This window comes from Tupaia chinensis, unplaced genomic scaffold, assembly GCF_000334495.1.
Source record: "Tupaia chinensis unplaced genomic scaffold, TupChi_1.0 Scaffold000235_1, whole genome shotgun sequence".
Classification (NCBI taxonomy): Eukaryota; Metazoa; Chordata; class Mammalia; order Scandentia; family Tupaiidae; genus Tupaia; species Tupaia belangeri.
This window is the reverse complement of record NW_006159713.1, coordinates 4,442,622-4,460,499: the sequence shown is the minus strand read 5'-3', so window position 1 is coordinate 4,460,499 and position 17,878 is coordinate 4,442,622. Positions and strand designations below refer to the sequence as shown.

The 17,878-nt window shown below is 52.0% G+C and overlaps 1 protein-coding gene across 4 annotated transcripts in view; it reads right to left on the bottom strand.

Annotated features, from left to right (window-relative positions):
- The window catches only part of CPNE2 (copine 2), a 58,728-nt gene that overhangs the window by 39,148 nt on the left and 1,702 nt on the right, over positions 1 to 17,878 (bottom strand). For 3 of the 4 annotated variants that reach the window (XM_006148407.3, XM_014587782.2, XM_006148409.3), the window contains exons 1-2: positions 8,038 to 8,252; positions 1,081 to 1,260 (exon numbers count right to left, since the gene is read on the bottom strand). In XM_006148407.3, the coding sequence (XP_006148469.1) occupies positions 1,081 to 1,260; positions 8,038 to 8,217 (360 nt within the window). In that variant the 5' untranslated portion in view covers positions 8,218 to 8,252. Of the gene's footprint in view, positions 1 to 1,080; positions 1,261 to 8,037; positions 8,253 to 10,327; positions 10,543 to 17,878 lie in introns of those variants that run through there. The other variant, XM_027771848.1, reaches the window with a different exon arrangement.

Below are 17,878 nucleotides of genomic sequence, written 5' to 3'. Positions count from 1 at the left end.
GCTCTATTGGGGTGGCCACCATGGCCTGGTTTCTTGGCTAAAATGCCAGGGTTTCCTTACAGTTCAGAGGCCACACCCGTCTGAGCTGTGCCTGGTTCTTTCCTGGCCCCCTCTGCCCTTCTCTGTGGGCTCCATGCCTGGCTCCCCTTGCTCTGGCTTTCATGGAGCTCCAGCCAGGGGTGGCGCCCTGGGCAATGGGAGAGGAGAGGAAAGGAGAGCAGCTGGGAAGGTTTGATGGAAGCTCCTCATTGCTCCTCCATGCTGGGCCTCTAGTCCAGAAGCCTCCCTCCCCTGTCACTGCCTCCCCAGACGCTGAACATCCCTTCCTCGCCCCACCTTCCCTCCACAAGGCCCTGGGCTCTCTCCTCAGCTACTGAGGACACAGACACACGATGGGGGCCCTGACTGCCACACACAGGTAGATGTCACATCAACTGTCCCACCTTGAGGATGTCCATGAACATCATTCCCAGAAGGCCCAGCATATTTCACAGCTTCCTCTAGGTCCTCACAGTCTCTAATTCTCTCTTTTACTCCCTCCCCCCACAGGCTGGGCAGAGCCATCATCATCTCTCAGGGAACTCTGGAGAGCTCAGGCATGGAAAGGGTGGGGCTTGCCTCAGGTCACATATCCCTAAGAGAAAATTGGGGCTTGTGACATGGGCTCCTAGCCAGGTCCCTCCCAGTATCCAGGAGTTCACCAAGGACTGGGCTGGAAGGGGAAGCATGGCCCAGAGAGAAAAATGAAGCTGTCCAGGATCACACAGTGAGTAAGTCAGTCAGGCCACGACGTGGGCTGGCTGTGTGTGTCTTGGTGGCTGGTCCAATGCCCCTACCCAGAAAGTCAAGGCCACATCAAATCACTCCTAACAATAGGAAGCTTCGGCCTTCTGGACAGAAGCCTGGCCCTGACACCACCCCCCAGCCCAAGGCCACCTGCAGGAGCGCCTTGCGAGCCAGCCAGGAAAAGGGTGCTGGGGGAAGTTGGCACAGGGAGGGGCAGATATGTGATGGGGTCGCCGGGTGATGCGGGATGGGGGGTGCTGCCCCGATCCCACCCACAGGAGGGCCCTGGCTCACTGTGCCCAGGCTGCAGGAGAACTGGCCCAGGAAGTCGTGCTCATCGAGCTGCGTGCTGGACTTGTCCTGGTCGAACAGGGCGAACTTGAGCTTCTGCACCTCCTCAAAGTGGTAGTCGAGGACGAACTTCTTGGAGAAAGCTGGGTTGAGGTTGTTGACCGCTGTTTCTGTCCGATCGTACTGGCACAGGGGCAGGGAAATGGGGGTTGGTGTCAAGGAGGCTGGTTCCCCCCTCAGGCTGTTGGAAACCAGCCTGCTAAGTTGCCAAACACCTTCTCTTTGCTGGGCACTCATGGTCAGTGACCTGCGTGACTGAAGCAATCATTAGCTCCAGCTCGGAGATGAGGACAACGAAGCACAGAGAGGTTAAGTGGCCTACCTGAGGTTGAACAGCTAAGTGGAAGGGTAGGGCTAAGATCTGAAACCCTGGTGTGAATCTAGTACCTATCCTCCTTTTTTTTTTTCCCTTTAAATTAGTATTGCTATGGGGTACATGAGCTTGCTGGAGAGAGAGAGGGACAGTGAGAAAGCACCTCCAGTTAGGGATGGTCATGCCGCAATTCCTTCTCCAGTCTCCTCTCAGGAGCTTGGGCATGCATGCACACACTCCTCTTTGGACTTTTTTTTTTTTTTTTTAAGCTTTGGGGTGCATGCTTTCACCAGAAAGACAGACAGAGATACATAGAAAGGAACGTGAGAAATCACCTCCCAAAGGAGATGGCCATGCTGCAATCCATTCCCCTCCATTCTCCTCTTGGGATTTTGGGCACACACACACACATACACACACACACACACACACATTCGACATGGGTTTGTTTTGTTTTGTTTTGTTTTTTTGGAGAGGTTTTTCGCTATTGGGCGCATGCGCTCACCAGACAGACAGAGAGAGACATAGAGACAGAAAGCGAGAAATCACCTACCAAAGGGGATGGCCATGCTGCAATCCCTTCCCCTCCATTCTCCTCTCGGGATCTTGGGTACGCACGCACACGCGCCCCGCGTGAGTTTTAAGCCACCGGGTCCGGGATGCAACCCGTGGTCGACTCCGTGGGAGTCCAGCGACATAGCCATTACGCTAACTGCTGGTTCCCGCACATTCGACATGGTTTTCAAGGTGCTGGGTCTGGGATTTGAACTGCACAGTCCTGTGGGGTCCAGCTGCCCACCACCACACCACCAGCTAGTCCAACACATCCCTACCTCTTTAGACCTGGTGTGTACTCAGGTGCTGGGGAGAAAAGCTCAGGCCCCTGTCCCTGCCTGTGCACGTGACCCAGGGTTATCTGGGTTCTAGTATCCACTCCTACAAGACACAGGCATGCGGCTGTGGTTTCATACTCTTTATCTGGGGAGAACACTTTTTCCAAACCACATTTTACATGGAAGTTGGAGGAGAAAACAGAAAGAAAGAGAAGGGCCCCGAGGGCAGTGGAGTCCAGGGCCTTCCACAGAGCAGGGGGCGGGGCACAGATGTCTGTATCATGCTTGGAATCTTGGAACTATACAGCCACCCTCCTCCCCAGCGTGGACGCTGGAGCCCGAGGGAGGATGGCACCTGGCACGGAGGATCAGGAGTGACCCTGGAACAGGAACTCTGCCTCCTGGCCTCCACACTGAGGCCCCAAACCATGCAGTCGGTGACAGGCTATTTTGGGGCTCAAGCTGTGTTGATTTTTCCTCCCACCCAGTCCCTTTCCAAGGTCTTGAGCAGCGGAACCGGAAGAGGTCTTGGCCCTGGGCTATGTTTAGCCTGGGTGGACGGCCTGGTGGGAGCGGGGAGGGCAGGGAGCATATGAGTGGGGGAGTATGTCACTCACTGAGAGGCAGGCGGGATTCCCGAGACCTGGCAGGGGAACTGATGTCCCACACGCCTGGAGAGGTTAAGTGGCCTACCTGAGGTTGAACAGCTAAGTGGAAGGGTAGGGCTAAGATCTGAAACCCTGGTGTGAATCTAGTACCTATCCTCCTTTTTTTTTTTCCCTTTAAATTAGTATTGCTATGGGGTACATGAGCTTGCTGGAGAGAGAGAGGGACAGTGAGAAAGCACCTCCAGTTAGGGATGGTCATGCCGCAATTCCTTCTCCAGTCTCCTCTCAGGAGCTTGGGCATGCATGCACACACTCCTCTTTGGACTTTTTTTTTTTTTTTTTAAGCTTTGGGGTGCATGCTTTCACCAGAAAGACAGACAGAGATACATAGAAAGGAACGTGAGAAATCACCTCCCAAAGGAGATGGCCATGCTGCAATCCATTCCCCTCCATTCTCCTCTTGGGATTTTGGGCACACACACACACATACACACACACACACACACACATTCGACATGGGTTTGTTTTGTTTTGTTTTGTTTTTTTGGAGAGGTTTTTCGCTATTGGGCGCATGCGCTCACCAGACAGACAGAGAGAGACATAGAGACAGAAAGCGAGAAATCACCTACCAGGGGGGATGGTCACGCCACAATCCCTTCTCCTCCATTCTCCTCTCGGGATCTTGGGCACGCACGCACACGCGCCCAGCGTGAGTTTTAAGCCACCGGGTCCGGGATGCAAACCGTGGTCGACTACGTGGGAGTCCAGCGACATAGCCATTACGCTAACTGCTGGTTCCCGCACATTCGACATGGTTTTCAAGGTGCTGGGTCTGGGATTTGAACTGCACAGTCCTGTGGGGTCCAGCTGCCCACCACCACACCACCAGCTAGTCCAACACATCCCTACCTCTTTAGACCTGGTGTGTACTCAGGTGCTGGGGAGAAAAGCTCAGGCCCCTGTCCCTGCCTGTGCACGTGACCCAGGGTTATCTGGGTTCTAGTATCCACTCCTACAAGACACAGGCATGCGGCTGTGGTTTCATACTCTTTATCTGGGGAGAACACTTTTTCCAAACCACATTTTACATGGAAGTTGGAGGAGAAAACAGAAAGAAAGAGAAGGGCCCCGAGGGCAGTGGAGTCCAGGGCCTTCCACAGAGCAGGGGGCGGGGCACAGATGTCTGTATCATGCTTGGAATCTTGGAACTATACAGCCACCCTCCTCCCCAGCGTGGACGCTGGAGCCCGAGGGAGGATGGCACCTGGCACGGAGGATCAGGAGTGACCCTGGAACAGGAACTCTGCCTCCTGGCCTCCACACTGAGGCCCCAAACCATGCAGTCGGTGACAGGCTATTTTTCAAGTCAAGCTGTGTTGATTTTTCCTCCCACCCAGTCCCTTTCCAAGGTCTTGAGCAGCGGAACCGGAAGAGGTCTTGGCCCTGTGTTTAGCCTGGGTGGACGGCCTGGTGGGAGCGGGGAGGGCAGGGAGCATATGAGTGGGGGAGTATGTCACTCACTGAGAGGCAGGGGGGGGTCTCCAGACCAAAAGTGAGGCCCCACCCGCCTGCCACAGGCCTGAGGCTCCTCCCAGGAGCTCTTGGCTGACCCAGGTCTCCCTCCCCCTTCCGACAGCTGCACTACCCACTGGCGACACTGCACTCTGGCTCAGTCCCCACCTGCTCTGGGCCCCCATTCCCCGCTGTGAAACGGGTCACCAGTCCCGGCACCAGGTCTCGGGCATCACGAGGAGCAGCCAATTATCTGGGGAAACTGCACATCACAGCATGTCTGGCAGGACACCTACCCTGGCCAGTTAAAATCTATTTAAAAAGAGGTGGCCAGCTCATGGCTTGGTGGTTAAAGCAGTGGGATCCCACAGAGTGGGCCAAATGGTTTGAGTCTTGGACTTGGCAGCCTGAAAAACACTGGGCCTGTGTGAGTGCATGCCCAAAATCTCAAAAGGAGGGAGATGGAGAACGGATTTGGCGTGACTATCCCTGAGGGTCTCTCCCTCTCTGTCTCTCTGGTGAGTGCATGTACCCTTTAGATGCACAGTATAGAAAGTATACATGCATGACAGATTATCTGAAAGGCGGGACCAGCAGCTAGTGTAATGGTTACATCGCTGGACTCCCACGTGGGTAACTATGGTTTGAGTCCAGGACCCGGTGGCTTGAAACTCACACTGAGCCCATGTGCGTGCATGCTCAAGATCCTAAGAAGAAAACAGAGAAGGGATTTCAGAGTGGCCATTCCTCCTGGAAGGTGATTTCTTGCTTTCTGTCTCTCTGTCTATCCAGTGAGCACATGTGCCCTATAGCAAAAATCTCTCTTAAAAAGAAAAAAAGAGAGGAAGATTTTGCTAAAGGGTGCATGCACTCGCTGGAGAGACAGAGAGGCAGAGAGATGGAAAGTGAGAAATCACTCCCCCAGGGGGATGGCCACACCACAATCCCCCTCCATTCACCTCTCGGGGTCTTGGGCATGCACGTACAACCTGCCCAGCATGAGTCTGAAGCCAGTGGGTCCAGGATTTGAACCATGGTCGACCACGTGGGAGTCCAGAGACATAACCAGCCAGCTGCTGGTCTTCAAAAGTCTCACATAAATAACAAAATAAAACAAAACAAAAAACTATCTGGAAGGCTGGGTACCCAACATGTTAATGGTGGTTCATCCTGATAAGTGGGTTCCCAGCCATTTTGATCTTTAGGTTTTTCTGAATTTTCTAAATTTACTACAATAAATATAGCTTCCTTTTAGAACAGGAACAAAGCAAGTTTTAAGATCTGAAAGTATTAACAGGTTAAGTTTCGTTTTTTTAAATTTTTTTAGAGAGAGATTTTTGCTATAGGGCACATGTACTCACTGGAGAGACAGAGACAGAGAGACGGAAAGCGAGAAATCATCCCCTCAGGGGAAGGGTGGCCATGCCACAAACCCTTCTCCGCCATTCTCCTCTGGGGATCCTGGGCCAGCACACATACATGCCTGGGGTGAATTTGAAGCTGGCATGCATTTGAAACTGCTGGTCTAAGACTTGAACCATGGTTTGACTATGTGGAAGTCCAGCGACATAACCATTATGCCATCTGCTGGCTCCTGGTTTAAGTTTCTTAATGCCCTTCCTCAAGTGCTTCTCTTCCCCAGCTCTCGAACTGGGGTTTCCCAAAGGCCCTTGGCTAGGGCACCATCGCCATCTCTAGCTCTGGGGCCTCCAAAGGAGAGAGGGTAAAAAAACAATCCCCATTTCACAGACAGGTTCAGAAACAGACAGACACTCGCCCAAAGGCACACAGTGGAAGTAACACTGCTAGGCATTAGACCAGCTCAAGGACCAAAACCTAGCATTGGTTTCTCTGTTTTCTTCTCACCGAAATAGAGGGGGATGGGGAGGAATCATATGGCATAGAAGATAGGGCACTGCACTGCTTTGTGATTCTGGAGCCACATGAGAGGCCCAGGTTCAGATCCCAGGGCCACCTGAACATAAGGGTTCACCTGTGATCCTGGTTGGCCGAGAGCCACTGTGGCATGGTGAGACCCTCATAAGGGTCCCCCCACACCAAAGAACAAATTTTTTAAAAAAGAAGAAAGGGAAAAGTTTATTTATTTTTGAATTATTTATTTTATTTATTATTGTTATGATTTTAATTTCACTATAGGCACAAGTGCTCGCCAGAGAGAGAGAGAGTAAGAAAGCAAGCTGCCAGGTCTGGGACTCGAACCATGTCAGTGGGAGTTCAACCACCATGCCATCTGCTGCCCCCATGAGGAGAGGCTATTTAAAAGTAGAAGTAAGCTTTTTGTAAAACTATGAAGTTTATGTATTATACTAATTTTAAATGCTTTTTTAAAAAGTAACATAAAATAATACATACAAAACTATTAGGTCATTTTGTATGTATTAGTATATGTATTAAATTATTTTTTTCTGCAAAAATGTGTCAAACTATCCAGACAACCCAAAATATACTTTTAATGATAAATGTATAGATTATAATAATGGAAATACAAATATAACATTTTAAATATATTTAAAATAAAAAAATTTTTAAGAGAAATTTTTGCTCTTAGGACACATGAGCTCACCAGAGAGACAGAGAGAGAAAGTGAGAAATCATCCCCTGGGGGGATGGCCATGCCGCAATCCCCTCTCCATTCTCCTCTTGGGATTTGGGGCATGCATGCACATGTGCCCAGCATGAGTTTCAAGCCACCAGATCTGGAACTCGAGCTGCAGTCAACCCTTTGGAGTCTAGCACTTTAACCACTATGTCACCTGCTGGCCCCCAAATTAATTTTTTAAAATATATTGGAGGGCGGGACCAGCATTTAGCATAATGGCTATGTCGTTGGACTCCCATGTAGTTGACCACGGTTTGAGCTCTGGACCTGTTGGCTTAAACTCACACCAGGCGCGTATGCGTGCGTGCCCAAGATCCCGAGAGGAGAATGGAGGAGAAGGGATTGTGGCGTGGCCATCACCCCTGGGGGGTGATTTCTTGCTTTCTGTCTCTCTGTCTCTCTCAGTCTTTCTGGCAAGCGCATGCGCCCTAGAGCAAAAACCTCTCAAAAAAATATAAATATATACGTCAGAGGGGAACGGCAGGTGCCACAGTGGTTAAGGTGCTGGATTCCCACATGGCCGATAGCAATTTGAATCCTGGACCTGGCGGCTTGCTTTCTCACTTTCCCCCTCTCTCTGTTTCTCTCCCTGGTGAAATTAAAAAATAATAATAATAAATTAAATTAAATTAATAATTCAAAAAAAAAGTCAGTAGGCATGTGTACTTGCCAGAGACAGACAGACCACAATCCCTTTTCGTCAATTTCTCCATTCTCTTGGGATCTGGGGCACACACACGTACCTGGAATGTTTCTCAAGCCACTAGGGCTGGAACTCAGTTTGTGGCCAGCCATGTGGGATCCAGCTCTCTTAACCATTACGTTAGAGGGCTGGCCCCAAATAAAGTTTGACTTGAAGAGCAACAATTTTCTAAGTAATCCCCTGCCCCAGCGTCCCACTCCAGTGACTTCCAAGGACCTGACCTGGAGGCTCCAGGGGCCAGTGGGACACCCACCTTCCCAGAACTACAGCCTCCTCCTTTCCCACCGGCGATGCGCACGGAGAGGCCTCACCTCTATCCACCTGCCATTGCTCTCTGTGAAGAGGACACAGAAGGGATCAGACTTGGAGGTGACGTCACGGTCCAGCAGGTTCTGACCACTCACTGACAGCTCCACCTTGCACACGCAGTACTGGGAGCCCATGGGGACTGCTCCTGCTGCGGGGGTGCCCCCGCCCGGTGTGTAGGCCATGGGGGCTGGCGGCGACAGCAGCAGCTCCTGGCAGTCTAGGGCAAGAGGAGAGAAGGTTAGAGGGGACAGACACCACCATGGGGAGGCAAAGCCACCTGGCCTTTAAAATGTAGGCAGAGAGCTGAAAGGCAAAGGGGGGGAAGGTAGTCCTCAGGGCATGGCTGGGAGAAAGAAGAAATGTAAAATAATGTACCATCAAGGAGCCTCTGGTGGGTGTATTTCTCTGGTGGGTGAACTTCTCTCTGATTTGGTCATTCTTGACCTGTGAGATACACACAGGTTCCTGTGGGTTGCCCCCATCAGATCAGCCATAAATCAGAGCAGACAGGTGTGCTAGGAAAGCCTGGGCTTTTCTTGAGCAACCATGTTGGCCTAGTGTGGCCACAGTGGGGAGTACAACTGTATTCCCTTATTGCTTTGGCCACTAGGAAGCTCACTTCTGGTAATTTACTCAAAATGCAACCTTGTTCCTTGTCTGTCTGGCCCAAGCAGAGAGAGAAGTGCACAGGAAGGCTTCAGTAAACATTCAATATACATTTGCTTTCTCGCTTTCCCTCTCTGTCTCGCTCTGGTCAAATTTTAAAATAATTAAAAAAATAATAATAATAATAAATTAATAATTCTAAAAAGAATGAGGAAAACAAGCACGTGTATAGACAAACCTTCCATATTGCTCAGACTCTGCCTGAGTTGTCCTTATCGTCAACAAAGAATTTATCGTTTCACTCATACACAACTCTGCCAATTCCACACTCCAGGCCTGGGTGTATCCTTCTCCCATGCAGTCTAACCATGGACACTCGGTCACGTGCAGCCGTTCTGTCCTTTGAGTACAGGTGTGCACTGGGAGCAAGAGTAGAACTCATTGCGAGGGGCCGAGGAAAGCTCTGGGGCCCCCCTGTCCCAGGCCCCGCAGGTAAGCCCTCTGGCTCTCCATGCCTCAGCCTCCCATCTTGCCATGGACAGCACCACAGTTCTTTGAGGCCCCTGTGGTCAGATCTTGTTTCCACGGCACGTGCATTGAACAAGGCCTTGTCACCCACTTAGCCGCAGGGGCCCGTTCCAACTCCTTGACTACCATTTCTTCCCCACTGTGAGGAGGAGTACCTCCCCAGAGGAGGGAGGAGGGGGTTCCCTCCGGGAACTGAATCCAGTCCCTATGCTGAGGGCACTGACAGCATGACAGCAACACGGTGTCCTAATCCGTGCTTGGACTATTGGGGTACCATTCTTGCCCCCATTTTCCAGAGGAGAAAACTGAAGCTCACTGAGTCTAGAGGGCTTACTGAGCTTCTCCTGGGACCCTACAGTCAGAACAGTGTCCCATCTCAGCCCCCACAGAGCTCACACTCCAGTCTGGCTAGGACCCACTGAGACAGCAGGGAGAGAGCGGCCAGGACACTGCAGGCCCGTCTAGGAGCCTGGGTTACATTCTGAGAATGATGGAGGTCTTAGAGGCACAGAGGTGACATGATCTGCTTCGCATCTGTTTGTTCTAAGTTTATCTTTTTCATGAGAGAGAGACACAGAGAGAGAGACAGAGAGACAGCACCCCCAACAGGGTCTCAAGTCCACAGTCCACCCCCGGCCCTTGAGGCTGCTGGATTCCCACATGGCCGATAGCAATTTGAATCCTGGACCTGGCGGCTTGCTTTCTCACTTTCCCCCTCTCTCTGTTTCTCTCCCTGGTGAAATTAAAAAATAATAATAATAAATTAAATTAAATTAATAATTCAAAAAAAAAGTCAGTAGGCATGTGTACTTGCCAGAGACAGACAGACCACAATCCCTTTTCGTCAATTTCTCCATTCTCTTGGGATCTGGGGCACACACACGTACCTGGAATGTTTCTCAAGCCACTAGGGCTGGAACTCAGTTTGTGGCCAGCCATGTGGGATCCAGCTCTCTTAACCATTACGTTAGAGGGCTGGCCCCAAATAAAGTTTGACTTGAAGAGCAACAATTTTCTAAGTAATCCCCTGCCCCAGCGTCCCACTCCAGTGACTTCCAAGGACCTGACCTGGAGGCTCCAGGGGCCAGTGGGACACCCACCTTCCCAGAACTACAGCCTCCTCCTTTCCCACCGGCGATGCGCACGGAGAGGCCTCACCTCTATCCACCTGCCATTGCTCTCTGTGAAGAGGACACAGAAGGGATCAGACTTGGAGGTGACGTCACGGTCCAGCAGGTTCTGACCACTCACTGACAGCTCCACCTTGCACACGCAGTACTGGGAGCCCATGGGGACTGCTCCTGCTGCGGGGGTGCCCCCGCCCGGTGTGTAGCCCATGGGGGCTGGCGGCGACAGCAGCAGCTCCTGGCAGTCTAGGGCAAGAGGAGAGAAGGTTAGAGGGGACAGACACCACCATGGGGAGGCAAAGCCACCTGGCCTTTAAAATGTAGGCAGAGAGCTGAAAGGCAAAGGGGGGGAAGGTAGTCCTCAGGGCATGGCTGGGAGAAAGAAGAAATGTAAAATAATGTACCATCAAGGAGCCTCTGGTGGGTGTATTTCTCTGGTGGGTGAACTTCTCTCTGATTTGGTCATTCTTGACCTGTGAGATACACACAGGTTCCTGTGGGTTGCCCCCATCAGATCAGCCATAAATCAGAGCAGACAGGTGTGCTAGGAAAGCCTGGGCTTTTCTTGAGCAACCATGTTGGCCTAGTGTGGCCACAGTGGGGAGTACAACTGTATTCCCTTATTGCTTTGGCCACTAGGAAGCTCACTTCTGGTAATTTACTCAAAATGCAACCTTGTTCCTTGTCTGTCTGGCCCAAGCAGAGAGAGAAGTGCACAGGAAGGCTTCAGTAAACATTCAATATACATTTGCTTTCTCGCTTTCCCTCTCTGTCTCGCTCTGGTCAAATTTTAAAATAATTAAAAAAATAATAATAATAATAAATTAATAATTCTAAAAAGAATGAGGAAAACAAGCACGTGTATAGACAAACCTTCCATATTGCTCAGACTCTGCCTGAGTTGTCCTTATCGTCAACAAAGAATTTATCGTTTCACTCATACACAACTCTGCCAATTCCACACTCCAGGCCTGGGTGTATCCTTCTCCCATGCAGTCTAACCATGGACACTCGGTCACGTGCAGCCGTTCTGTCCTTTGAGTACAGGTGTGCACTGGGAGCAAGAGTAGAACTCATTGCGAGGGGCCGAGGAAAGCTCTGGGGCCCCCCTGTCCCAGGCCCCGCAGGTAAGCCCTCTGGCTCTCCATGCCTCAGCCTCCCATCTTGCCATGGACAGCACCACAGTTCTTTGAGGCCCCTGTGGTCAGATCTTGTTTCCACGGCACGTGCATTGAACAAGGCCTTGTCACCCACTTAGCCGCAGGGGCCCGTTCCAACTCCTTGACTACCATTTCTTCCCCACTGTGAGGAGGAGTACCTCCCCAGAGGAGGGAGGAGGGGGTTCCCTCCGGGAACTGAATCCAGTCCCTATGCTGAGGGCACTGACAGCATGACAGCAACACGGTGTCCTAATCCGTGCTTGGACTATTGGGGTACCATTCTTGCCCCCATTTTCCAGAGGAGAAAACTGAAGCTCACTGAGTCTAGAGGGCTTACTGAGCTTCTCCTGGGACCCTACAGTCAGAACAGTGTCCCATCTCAGCCCCCACAGAGCTCACACTCCAGTCTGGCTAGGACCCACTGAGACAGCAGGGAGAGAGCGGCCAGGACACTGCAGGCCCGTCTAGGAGCCTGGGTTACATTCTGAGAATGATGGAGGTCTTAGAGGCACAGAGGTGACATGATCTGCTTCGCATCTGTTTGTTCTAAGTTTATCTTTTTCATGAGAGAGAGACACAGAGAGAGAGACAGAGAGACAGCACCCCCAACAGGGTCTCAAGTCCACAGTCCACCCCCGGCCCACCACGGTTCACAGGAAAGCGTGGACTCAGGGAGGTCTCAGGACTCAGAGCCAGAACCCCCAACATGGGTCAGCCTCCCCAAGCACCACTGTCGGGACCCTGACGCGCATTTTCTTTCTTTCTTTCTTTCTTTCGTTCTTTCTTTCTTTCTTTCTTTCTTTTTTTGGAGAGGTTTTTGCTATAGGGCGTACGCGCTCACCAGACAGACAGAGAGAGACAGAGACAGACAGAAAGCGAGAAATCAGCCCCCGGGGGGGATAGTCATGCCGCAGTCCCTTCTCCGTTCTCCTCTGGGAATCTTGGGCACGCACGCACACGTGCCCGGCATGAGTTTTAAGCCACCGAGTCTGAGACTCGAACCATAGTCGACTACATGGAAGTCCAGCGACATAGCCATTACTCTAACTGCTGGTCCCCCTGACATGCATTTTCTAAGAGCTTGCTCCGGCCCCTGTAGGGAGAGCTAGTTGTCAGGCCAGGAGAGGCAGCGGCCGCTGTCCTCCGGGAGGATGGACCACGCCTGGTCACTGTGCTGCATCCACTCCTCCTCCCTCTGACCTCACCATGGCCCACTCCCTGGGCGCCAGCCTCTTGCTGGGCAGACACAGGCCTGGTCTGCAGACCTCCAGGGCAAGTGAGGGGCGGGTGCTTGGAAGATGCCTTCCTCCTCCAGTGACAATTTCTCCAGGGCGTGCCTGGCAGGGACAGGATCTGGACGGTGACGAAGCCAGTCCTCACCCCCTCCCTCCCACCGGATGGCCCTAGAACCTCATTATAATCACACCAGCCGGGCGTCAGGACAGCACTGCAATTTGTCTGCAGGATTCACTCCTGTGGCCTAAAAGCCTGTTTCCATGGGAGGGGCTGGCGTAGTGTGTTCCCTCTCACCAGGCGCAGCTGGGTGGCCGTGCCCAGTGCAGGACCACAGACGGGCAGAGAGAAGGATGTCCACCTTGCTTGTGGCCGAGCGAGCCTGTGTGTGCCCATACCCGCCCAGCCAGGGGCTAAAGAGTGCAGGACAATCACCCCCACTTCACAGATGAGGAAACCGAGCTCCAGAGGGTAGAGTTGCCAGGCCAGGAAATAGCAGAGGCAGGGTGTGAACCAGGTCGGCACGCTCCCAGGCCAATGCTGGGGTAGTCAGGGAGTCTGCCGGACCAGGAGGTCTGAGGGTACCAGGGCAGCGCTGTGACCAGGGCCCCACAACCGGGCACGGTAAAGGCACTCCCCATTTAACAAGCACCCAGGATCCACCCCAGCACACCGAAGGTCACCAACCAGCTCCTCTGGGGTCACCCTGCCCACAGCCCCCTGTATTTTTTACCATTATCGATGGGGTGACTTCCAGTTCACCCACTTCCTCGTCACCCCTTCCACAGGCCCCCACTGTGACATGCTGATGCCACCAGGGCCACCGCCCTCTGCTGCCCAGTTGGGCACCTCTTCTCTCATCCTGAGTGTGTCAGACTCGCAGACTTGCTTGTTTATAAACACACGTATGCATTCTCACACACGGACGCACACACACCCAGACTAGCCAGTGCTATGGTGCACACTCAAATGAACTCTGAGGCGAGGTTCTGTCCCCCATCGCTGCCCTTTCCACTGTCCAGGCCCAGTCATCTGGCAGTGGCTACTGCACTGGGGCCTGCTGCACCTCACTCACTCCAGCGCAGCCAAGGCCATGCCCAGGGCCAGGTCCCGGAGAGTCAGGGGCTGGGCTAGGAGCCCCAGCTCACTGCAGCTCCACCTGGATCAGCTCACAGGCTCCAGCTGGAGTGAGCAGAAGGTGAGTGGGGAGGGGATTCCTCCCCAACCAGAAGCACATCCCCCATCCCCAACTCACCCTCTGGCAGGAAGCTCTTGGATCCCCTAAACGGGGAGCACATGTCTGTCGTTGGGGCAGGCAGGGTCAGTGGGCCCCTCTGTGCCAGCCGGGCAGGCAGCGGGCCCTGAGGCCTGACGCAATGGAAAAAGAAACCACAGCTTAGGCTGGGCCAGGCCCCCTCCCCTCCTACCCCACAGCAGGGTGGGCGGCAAGGTGTCATTAAGGGAGGGTTGGGCCTGCCATGCGCATCTGGGCAAGATGGAAAGGCTCCCTTTGGCACGAGCTCCACAGGTAATTTGAGGTTTCAGGCTGGAGGCAGGACATGGGGAGACAGGGCATGCTTAACAGATGCTCCTGAGTCCTGGCATTTATGGGCACAGGCCTTCTGGGGTGACTGGAACCCCCACGGAAGGAGCCTAGAAGGTGAGAATGCAGAATTATAGTCTTTTTATAGACAGGTTCACGGAGGCCGGGAGAGTGGGGCTTAGGAATTCCATCATCCATTCATCAATTCACTCCACAAACATTCCTTGAACACCCTGGGGGAGAGCACTGAAGACACAGAGGGCTCAGGCTGCATGGGGGTCCGCTGGCCCTGGAGACAAGGCATCTTGCCCTTAGCAGAAGGACAGGACTGGAGACTAGTACCGAGCCACAGGTCTAGAACATCACTGTCTTAGCCAGAAACCCAGAACTCATCGTCCTGAGCCCTGGCACCTTCACCTCCCATGTCCCACTGGTGCTGTGGGTTCCACCTCCAGGTTGCATCCGGCACAGTCTATAGCTCCCTGCTTGCACTGCCTCGGCCTGGCCAGACTTCATCACCTTGTGCCCAGCCACACCCTGGCCAGTGACAGAACTCCCTGATGCAACTTCAAATGTACTCCCTTCCACACCCCACTGCCAGTGGGAGTCTATGAATGTATAAACCAGATGCTACCATAGCGCAACCTGAAAGTCTCCCACTGCCTTCACCTTCCAGGTCACACAAACCCAAACCGTCCCTAGGGAGACAGGGCCGAGCCTGACCTGACCTGACCCCCACCCCATGCCACCTTCTCTCTCTGCCCCACAGCCCCAGCCACACTGGCCTCCCATCTGCTCTGCAAATATGCCGACCTCTCTCCTGTCTCTGAGCCTTTGCACGCTGTTCCCTTTGCCAGAAAAGCTTTTCTTCACATGAAGGATGTTTATTATCAGCTTGATGTCACCTCCTCAAAGGCCATCCCTGAGCACCTGAGCTAATGCAAGCTGGCTCAGTTCTGCATCGTTTTTGATTTTTCTTTTTAATAATTTTTGTCAAAGTTTCCTTCTTTCTTTCTTTTTCTTTTCTTTTCTTTTTTTTTTTTTTGAGAGGTTTTTGCTATAGGGCATATGCACTCACTGGAGAGACAGAGAGACAGAAAATGAAAAATCATCCCCCAGGGGGGATGGCGACTGCACAGTCCCTTCTCCTCCATTCGCCTCTCAGGATTTTTGGCATGCACACACATGCGCCTGGCGTGAGTTTGAAGTCACCAGGTCCAGGACTTGAACCACAGTTGGCCATGTGGGAGTCCAGAGATGTAACCATTACACCATCTGCTGGTCTATCCAACCTTATTTCTTCTGTGAGTAAGAGAGACACAGAGAGATAGGCATCCTCAACAGGGTCTTCACGCTGTGACCCATCCCGTCTCTTTTAAAGGATAACTTAATTAATTTTATTTATTATTACTATTATTATCATGTTTTAAAATATGCTCAACAAGTGTTTAGGACATGTGTGCTTACCAGAAAGAGAGAGACAGAGAGAGAGAGAGAGACAGAGAGGGAATGTGAGAAAGTAAGCTGCCAGGTCCAGGATTCGAACCGCGTCGGCAATGTGGCAGTCCAGCACCCTAACCAGCACACTCCCTGCTGGCCTGACCCCCGGTCTTAAATGGCCTGGATCATGGGCATGTGCTCAGATCTGGCTTGCTCAGGGAGGCTCCAGGATGCAAACCTACGCCTCTTCCCACATGGGTCCCTGTGTGTGACAACTGTACCACGCCTGGACCCTGCACTGTTTCCCTCACAGATCTCTGTAATGCACAGCCCTGAACATATTTACCTGTGTGTCTGCGTTGTCTCTCTGCATCCCCTCAAACAGAGGCTCCCCAAGCAAGGCACAACCAGTTTCCTCAGCACGAAAGCTGCTGGGACTAGTTTGGCATGAATGCTTTTTTTGAGTGGGGAAGGCTGCGGATTAGAAATAGACGCGGTAACAAAACACACAAAGACACACAGGTATAAAAAAGCGAGGACAGGGTGGGCACAGCTTTTCTAATGGAAAAATTGCGACCAAAACCAGCCTCAGGTTTATTCTTTTAAAAGGCAAAAAATAAAAAAAAGAGGAGAATAAAATATAAAAATAAATAAATAAAATAAAATATAAAAAAATTAAAATACAAAGCCAATTGTTTTTAAATATAAATCAACTAAAAATATAAAAATAATTGATGCCATAAAATTTCTCTAATCCTTTTAAAAATAATTTAATAGGGACCAGCAGTTAACGTAATGGCTATGTCACTGGACTCCCATGTAGACGACAGCGGTTCGCGTCCCAGACCTGGTGGCTTAAAACTCACACCGGGCGTGTATGCATGCATGCCCAGGATCCCGAGAGGAGAATAGAGGAGAAGGGATTGCAGCATGGCCGTCCCCCCTGGGGGTGATTTCTCGCTTTCTGTCTCTCTGTCTCTCTCTGTCTGTCTGTCTGGCGAGCACACGCGCCCTATAGCAAAAAAAAAAAAAAACTCTCAAAAAGAATTTAATAAAGGCTTTGAACTTCCTTTGGTCTAATACTAAGCAATATCAAAGTATTAAATATCAACAACAACCAAACAACAACCATTAACAACAAACAAATACTACTTTTATATATAAATACTTTTCAAGAGCCCTGCTAAAGTAACTTACAAAGGCACATGTATCTACATGTGTCTTCAGGCCACATGTTTTAATCCAATGTTTTCAAACTGACTACTCTCCGCACACAGAGGCTCCCCCAGAAAGGCACGGCCAGTTTGCTCAGCATGGAAGCGGCATCTGTATTTAGTGCGTGCTTAATAAATGCATAAGGAGCCACCAGGCAGCTTTTCCATCTGCAGCCCCGGAGGAGTCACAGCCACCTCCTCCCTACACACACTGCTTGAGAAGTCACAAAGCCACTTCTCAAGCCCTCAGATCACTCAGGGAGGCTGACATTGTCCTACTTCAGGGGGTATAAACTGAGGCCCAAGAAGGGGCAGTGGTTTTTCTAAGTCAAGGAGAGATGGTGCCCAGACCCAGAGTCACAGCTGCCCAAGTCTGTCCTGTCTTCCCAGCCTCTGCCAGTGAGGGAGACCTGGACGCTGAGACAGGAGGGGAGCAGATGGAAATGGAGGGCAGGTCCGAGGTGGCCAGGGAGCTAGGAGCCCTCACGGCAGAGGTTCTCAGTGGCGAAGACCACGGGCCAGGGTGACAGTGGCTGCCTTTCAGGACTTCTAGGGAGAGCTTCACGTGCCGTCAGGAGCAACGCGGTCAGGGTTGGTCGCAGCAAAGCAGAGGCCCTAGATCAGAGGTTGCAAATGGTCACCTGATGGCTGGCCGCACCCCACGATGGCCCTAGGGTGGACTGCACTTGGCAAAAGGAGGCAGTGGTCATAGCTGGTCTCCATACAAGTGCTATTAGCCTCACACACTGAGCGCCCCGCCAGGTCTCCGCCAGGTCTCTGAGTCTGCAGCCACTGGCCTAGATGGTGGTGCTCTGTTAACCAGAGCCCTCGGCTAACTACATACCCTTCCCCACTGGCCCTGAGGGCTTCCTAAGGCTGGAGATGAGAAGATCTAGGAAGACAAAGGGCAACTGTTATCGCCAGGGATCTCCAGAGAAACAGAATCGACAGACTATCTCTGTCTGTCTATGTATCGAGAGAGAGAAGGCGGG